The following is a 7,822-nucleotide window of genomic DNA, read 5'->3' as shown; positions in this document are numbered from 1 at the left end:
ATTAATGGAAGTATAAGTTAACAGTTAAGGAAAAAATGAATTTTTAAAACTTTCCTGAAAACCAAACATGTTTGTTTCATTATGGTCTTTTATTTGAAAAATATACATATAAAAATAAAATAATGTCATATTTTATCAATTTATATTTGTGATTAGCAAGGATTAGATTAATAATAGAACTGATTTTTCTCTTTGTCACACAATGAATTAAAAGGAAATCTATAGAGTGAAAATGTGATGCCACATTACGATTGGTATTATTTAATTGCAGTTAGAGAAAATGTGTTCACTGAAACATAATCCCCCACCCCCACCCCACCTCCCCCCAAAAAAGGAAAAACACAAGGAAAGCATTTCTGTCAATTTAGTGAGCTAAACAAATGAGATTTTACCTTTCTTCACAGATTGGAAGGTCGTCTCTTCTGAGTTCACGAGAAGTCCTCCTGAGTCTCTGTTCTTGGTTTCTAACCGTGAGACTGCACAAAACAAGACATTTACAGATCAGTTGAGATCATTCTGTATCGAAAAAAGCTTTTTTACAAATATTCTAAAAAGAACTCCTGATTATCAAGTAGAACTTTTCCTGGAAAAAAAAAAATGACCCTGATTGGTTTTCTTAAGAAAATCAGAAGTATGACAGCAAAGTATTAGCAAAATAAATTATATTTATAATATTGCGGTCTACACTAATTGAGAGAGAGTATACATTTAGAATAATTGTTTTTGTAAAATTGTGTCCATCAGAAAGTAGTAAAAAGGAAAGATTATCAGGATATTTTGGGTTTTCATTTCTTTATTTTTCATTCTTTAAATTTTTATTTCATTTCATTTCATTTCTAGCACCTTGAAAAGAAGTATATATTCTCCAGACCTTGCAGTCAAAATGGAAGTTTTATACATTTATAGGCGTACATACAAAAGTATTAGAGAGAACCAAGAAAGTGTACAATAAAAATCTACAGTATCTTTTGAGAGGTTAAGTTTCATTATATATTTTGTACATTTCTTTCTAATTTTATTCTAAGTATTTTTGTTGTTATTATAAATGGAATTTTCACTTCTATCTCATCTTCTAACTAGTTATACACAGCATAAAGTTACCTGTTTAAAGTGTACAATTAAGTGGTTTTTAGCATAATTACAAAGTTGTACAACTATCACTACTAATTTCATAACATTTTTATCACTCCAAAAAGAAGCCCATCCCTATTCGCAGTCACTCCTCATTACACCCTATATCTCGTCTCCACAGGCATACATGCATTTACTTTCTGTCTCTATAGATTTGCTTAGTCTGAATTATATACAATATGTGGTCTTTTGGGGCTAGCTTCATCCACTTGGTATGATGTTTTCAAGGTTCATATATGTTGTAGCATGTATCAGTACTTCATTCCTTTTTACAGCTTAATAATATTCCATTATATGGATAGACCAAAATTTGTTATCCATTTACCAGCTGATGAACATTTAGGTTGTTTGCAGTTTTTGGCTAATTAGAATAAAATAATTTGTCTATGAACAGTCATACACAAGTTTTTGTGTGGATGTCTGTTTTTATTTCTTTGAGTTAGACACCTAAGAGCGGAACTGCTTTCATATGGTAACTCAGTCCCAAATTGTTTTCCAAAGCAGCTGTCCCATTTTACACTCCCACGAGCAATTTTAGAGCGATCCAATTTCTCTACATCCTTGTAAACACTTGTTATTGTCTATATTTTTTATTCTAGCTATTTAAGCGGATATAAAGTAGTATCTCCCTGTGGTTTTGACTTGCATTTTGCTAATGACTAATGACATTGAGCATTTTTTCATGTATTTATTAGCTATTTGTACATCTTTAGAGACTCGTATAATCACATCCTTTGCCCATTTTTAAACTGGTTTGTCTTTTCAATTTTAAGAGATTTTTACCTTCTGAAGGCTTATTCTTATGCTAATTTTTTATCTTTGTTCTTATTGAATTCTTTTGTGTTTGTATCAGTTTAGCCATAATTCTCTTGGGATTTCCAGGTATATTCTCATATCATCTGCAAATAGGGACAGCTAATCCTTGTTCTCCAATTCTTAGACCTCAAGTTGTCTTCTCTTGCCTACTTGCGTTGATGGATACCTACAGTACAATGTTAAATAGTAGAAGAGATCACAGATATCCTTACTTTGTTCTTGTTTTAAAAAATTTTTAAATTTTTAAATTTTAATGTTTCAAGTATACGGTACATTAGTTAGACATCTATATAGTTAGTAAAATGATCTCCCCAGTTGCTCCCTTCCCGCCCTGACCCTCCGCCTAGCCAATGTATTAGTGCTAACTGCATTCCCTATGCCATGCTCCCCATCCCTGTGACCATCCATTAGCTACAAATTTGTACTTCTTTAACCCTTCACCTTATTCTCCCAGACCCTCAAACACCCTTCGCCTCTGTCCGTCACCAAATTGTCCACTATATTTCTGAGTCCATTTTTTATTAGTTTGTTCATTTTATTCCTTCAATTCCCCAAGTAAGTGAAATCATATAGTGCTTATCTTTCTCTGTTTGACTTAAATACCTTCTAGGTTCACCAAAGCAGTATCTTTTTCCATTCCCTTCCTTTTCATATATAGGGATCTTGTTTTCTTATCCTTTCAGTCACTCTAATTTTTGGTCGGAGCACTTAATTCTTTTCCATTTAAGGTACTTATTGATAGGAATGTAGTCGTTACCATTCTTTATTCCTGTTTTTGATACATGTTTTTTCTTCTTAACGAAGTCCCTCCAACATTTCCTGGAATACTGGCTTGGTGGTGATAAATTCCTTTAGCTTATTTTTGTCTGGGAAGCTCTTTATCTGTCCTTCAACTCTAAATGATAGCTTTGCTAAATAAAGTATTTTTGGTTGTAGATCCTGGATCTTCATCATGTCGAATATTTTTTTTGCCAAGCCCTTCTGTCATGTATAGTTTCTTTTGAGAAATCAACTGCCAGTCTTATGGGTGTTCCCTTATAGGTAACTATCTGTTTTTCTCTTGCTGCTTTTAAGATTCTTTCTTTGTATTTAAGCTTTGGCATTTTAATTATGATGTGTCTTGGTGTGGGCCTCTTTCGGTTCCTCTTTCTGGGGATTCTCTGAGCTTTCTGGGGTTTTATGTCCATTTCCTTCACCAGGTTAGGGAAGTTTTCCATCATTATTTCTTCAAACAGCTGTTCAACCTCTTGATTTTCATCAGTTATGCTGATCAAACGAATATTTGGAGCCTTAATAGCGTCCCATATCCTCCTTAAATTATTTCTATAGTCTTGGCATCTTTTTTCTTGCTATTCCGATTGAGTGTCCTGATTTGCTTTCCCATTCTCTAGATAGGGCATGTGATCCTCTTCTTTATTCACTTTGTTTATTCCTTTGTTTATTCCATTTAATATACTTCTCATCTCAGATACTGTGTTCTTCATATCAGACTGGTTTCCTTTTATAATTTACATTTCTATTTTTCTCTCTTTGTTGGATTTCTCTAAGCTTCCAAAGTTCTTTGAGCATCTTTATAACCAGTGTTTTGAACTCTGCATCTGTTAGATTACTTGACTCTATTATATTTAGATTTCTGTTCTGTCATATGGTTTCTGCTTCTTTGTCTTCCCATTTTGGCTGCCTTTGTGTGTCTGTTTCTATGTAGTAAGCAAAGCTCCTAAGTCTCCTGGTCTTATTAGTGTGGATTTGTGAAGTAGGTGTCCTGTGGCACAGTTCTGAGAGGGGTTCAGCTGCAGGCCAAACTTAGCTCAAGCCTCTACCCCTTCGGGTCCACCTATTAAGTTCAGCAAGCAATCCACAGATGCTGTGCTTATAGTTGCCTCAAAAGGCCACACCAGAAACCGAGGCCAGCTGCCTCCACCAATGTGAGTCTCAGCAAGGAGCACCTGCCTCACTGAGGATATACCTGGATGTACTTGGGTGGGGCCTCAAGTTGGGAGAGGCAGGGTTTCAGGGAATCCTCTGGGCGGGGCAACCCTTGTTATCCAGTTTGATTAGATCAAAGCTATGGCAGAGCTGTGTCCGGCGCACTGGGAGAGGCAAGGCTCAATAGGGAACAATGGATACCACCAGCACTTCTGTATCAAGAGAGTCTCTCCTCAGCCCTCACTCTGACAATGTCTTCCTGTAAGTCTCTGGTGCCCCCTGTGCGCAGCCAAATCGGCACTGGTGCTAGAGCGAGCAGATATGTCACCATGTAAATCTGCTCCTGGACGAAGTCCCTTTAAGATGTGTCTTCTGCTGCTGCAGCCTCCGTATCACTCAGCTGCTCAGGACCAGGCCGCCCCAGGTCCTCACCCTGTCCTACCTTCTGCCGTTGCAGGGTGCTTTCTTGGATTTCTCTGTAGTCGTTTGGCTTGTTCATCTAGATCCTAGGTGATTTTTCTTTGCTGCTACTCCTTGTTTCTGTCATAACTTTGATTTGGTCTCCAGAGGGATGAACAGAGCCTCTATCATCTATGCCATTTTTTTCTCCCCCATCCTTGCTTTGTTCTTGATTTCAGCAAGAATGCTTTTAGTTTCCCTTTAATATCAAAATGGATTTTTGTCATTGATTATGAGTTTGCTTTTCTTACTATTGCTACTGTATCTTACTAGTTTGCTTTATCTTACTAGAGCTACTATGTAGCTCTATTTTTCCTTAAATGAAAAGTCTTTAGAAATGCAGCAATTCTTCTGTGTTGTTGCTTTCATGATGCCAGGTATAAGAAGTTTCAGTAAATAATGGTTTCTTAAAACAAAAACAAACTTGAGAGACACCTGGATGGTATTCTCTATGCAGGAGCGTTAACACTGGCTTCCTTGGCTTCTTTTGTTAAGCAAAACATTACTACATGGTGGGTATGAAAAAGCAAAGAAAGAAAGAAGGATGAGCTTGACACAAGATTCCTAGGAGAACTGGAAGTTATACTATGAACCAAATAATGCAATTATTTAAGCTTTGACATTTTTTCCATGTCTCATTTTTTAAAAAGTAGGAATGTTTAAGGAGACAATATGTTCTTGAAAAAATGAATAATATATTTTGTGTCAATATTTTAAATCCAAGTTAAATTATTATTGTTACAGTAGAACAAGAAAATGTTGATAGAAGCCCAAATCGTTTCTCACCATGTTTAAGAATTATTCAGTAAAAGAAGACCCAAGTTAGATATATTTTGGTAAATTTTTGAGTTTTAAAAAGGAAAAAAATTATTCAATCTTCTAGAAAGGAAAAAAAAGTTTGTCAAGAGATCAAGAACCTGCATGACTTCTTTTATAAAATGAAATATGAGAAGGCTATGAAGCAGAATTCTGAGAAAGATAATACAAGGACTTAGAAAATGCGTGGCCATCTACCTTTCTTAAAAATTGACTCTACTATGTATTATCAACATAGATAAATCTCAGCATGGATAAATCTCTGGCTATATATTTTTTCCCATTCCATTTCCCCTCTAACTCAGAGATAACCATCATCTTTAATTTGTTGTTTATCATTACCATTTATAGTTAATTACTCTCTCTACATATGTATAAATATGTAAATATACAAAGAGATTTTCAAATTTCGTAAAAATGTTATTATACAATATGCATTGCTTTAGAATTTTTCTTCCCTCTAGCACATGAATTTAAATGCTGTGTGGTATTATCGCGTTGTATAATTATACCATGACTTATTTATCTATTCCTTTGTTCCTGAACTTTGGAGACATTTTCAATTTTTCCTGAATCAGATTAATGCTGCAGTGAATCCTCTCTCACTTGTCTCCTTTTGCATGTGTGCGAGAGGTTTTTCTAGGGCATGGCACAATATTTAGAAAGGTATGTATTAAACTTTCATATATCTGATCCTTGTTAGTAGAAGTGGATTATCTAACTTTTCTTTTGGTCATTATTTTCTTATTAATCTCCTGAAGTTCTTGATATATTCTAGATTTGAATTGTAAAATGCTTTGTATCTTCTCTCAGTATGTTTTATCTGTTCATTTTATTTCTTATATCTTTTGTTAAACACATTTTAAAAACAGCTTTATTAAGATACAATTCACACACCATACAACTCATAATTTAAATGGTACAAATCAAAGGTTTTTGGTATAGTTATATAGTTGTGCAAACATCACTATTTTAGAACATTTCATCACTCCAAAAAAAAAACTATGCATTCACACTCACTCCCATTTCCCTCATCCCCAGGCAACCACTAATCTACCTTCTATGAGTTTACCTATTCCGGACATTTCATAAAAATTGAAACATAAAATATGCAGTCTTTTTGTGTCTGGCTTCTTGCACTTACAATGTTTTCAAGGTTCATCCACGTTTCAGCAGTTTCAGTACTTCCTGTCTTTTATGGCTGATTACTGTTCCATAATTGGATGGTACCGCATTTTGTTTTATTCATCAGTTGATGGACATTTAGGTTGTTTCCACTTTTTGGCTGATGTGAATCATGCGGCTATAAATATTCATGTACAGCCTTTGTGTGCAATATGTTTTATATCTCTTATTGAATACATTTTTACATTTTTACATTTTAATGTAGCTAGATTTATGATTCTTCTTCTTTTATAGATTTTGCTGTAATTCTTATGAACACTGGTGCTAAAGCCAAGATAGTCCTGGGCAACTGGGATGAGCTGGTCACCCTAATACCAAATACCTTGCTATTTATAGAATAGTTCATTCTCTCTTTTGCTAAAGCCACTTTTGTCATATGCTGACAAAATTGTCTATATTTCTTTTGTTGTCTTCCATTGATGTGGAAACTATATACTGTATTTCTGACTAATCATGAATAATACCATTAATTTTGAAAGAGAATGTCCTTGTAATTTTTTTTTCAGCGAAAGTCTGAAGTTATTGCTTTATCTATCATTAACATGAGATTATATGTTTACAGCTTTGGCTTTATACTTTTTAACACAAAAATAATTACCAAGTTTTATAGCTATATTTTTTCCCTCTTATGTCCATCATCGTTATTTATTTCCCATAACTACCTTCTGGGTTCACTTATTTTTTCCTGAAGTACATTCTTTCTTAGTTCTTTTAGGGAGGGTCTAAAGGTAGGTAGTTAACTTTCTTGGCCCTTGTATGTCCGAAAATGTCAAATTTTATCCATACTCTTGAATTATAGTTTGACTAAATTTACAGTTACTTTTCTCTAGGACTTCGAAGATATTGCTATTGTCTCTCATATACACACGTGACACGTGCTACATAAGTGGTGCCTCTGATGATGACATCTAGGTGCAGATTTATATTTTATTCACCCCAGTTGGTGCTAGTAGGGGAAGCCTGTTCTAAGACCTACCACCACCTTATGCCATACATTGTTCAGGCCACCATCTCAGACTCTTCTGCCTTTCTAAGACAGTAGAGAAGGAAGAGGGGACAGAGTAAATGCCAGCTGGGAGTCTCACCTGCACCAGGATATCTTTGCACAGCTCTCAGACAATCATCTCTAATCATATCACTGAGACTGATTAACAGGGTGAAATAGTAGAGAGGGGCCTAGTCTCTTCATAACTGGTGTATAGGCTCCCGGCCTATGGTGGGTCCTGGACACCCATGTGTGTAGGGTGTGTCAACATGTGCCTCTGCTCCAGTTTCTAACCTAGTCTTCTAAATTCCTACTTGGAGCTGAAGTCTCACCTTGAATGCCAGACCGCTTACCTCTTGTCAGCCCTGACTCTCCCACATTCCCACTTACTGTCTGGGTTCTGTCCCAAGTGGACACATCACCCAGCATCATGATTCTTTTAGTCCTTGGAGTATTGTATTGCTGGATCCCATTCCCCAGACTGGGACTTCTTGGAAATTAACA

General features: G+C 35.5%; 1 protein-coding gene across 1 annotated transcript in view; it reads right to left on the bottom strand.

Moving 5' to 3' along the window:
• The window catches only part of RGS20 (regulator of G protein signaling 20), a 95,640-nt gene that overhangs the window by 13,070 nt on the left and 74,748 nt on the right, over positions 1–7,822 (bottom strand). Inside the window, exon 7 of the mRNA XM_011359201.2 lies at positions 393–476. Coding sequence (XP_011357503.2) covers positions 393–476 — 84 coding nt within the window. The remainder of the gene's footprint in view (positions 1–392; positions 477–7,822) is intronic.

Source organism: Pteropus vampyrus, unplaced genomic scaffold, assembly GCF_000151845.1.
Source record: "Pteropus vampyrus isolate Shadow unplaced genomic scaffold, Pvam_2.0 Scaffold45, whole genome shotgun sequence".
NCBI classification, from domain to species: Eukaryota; Metazoa; Chordata; class Mammalia; order Chiroptera; family Pteropodidae; genus Pteropus; species Pteropus vampyrus.
The sequence above is the reverse complement of the archived record's forward strand: the minus strand, read 5'-3'. Positions and strand labels throughout refer to the sequence as shown.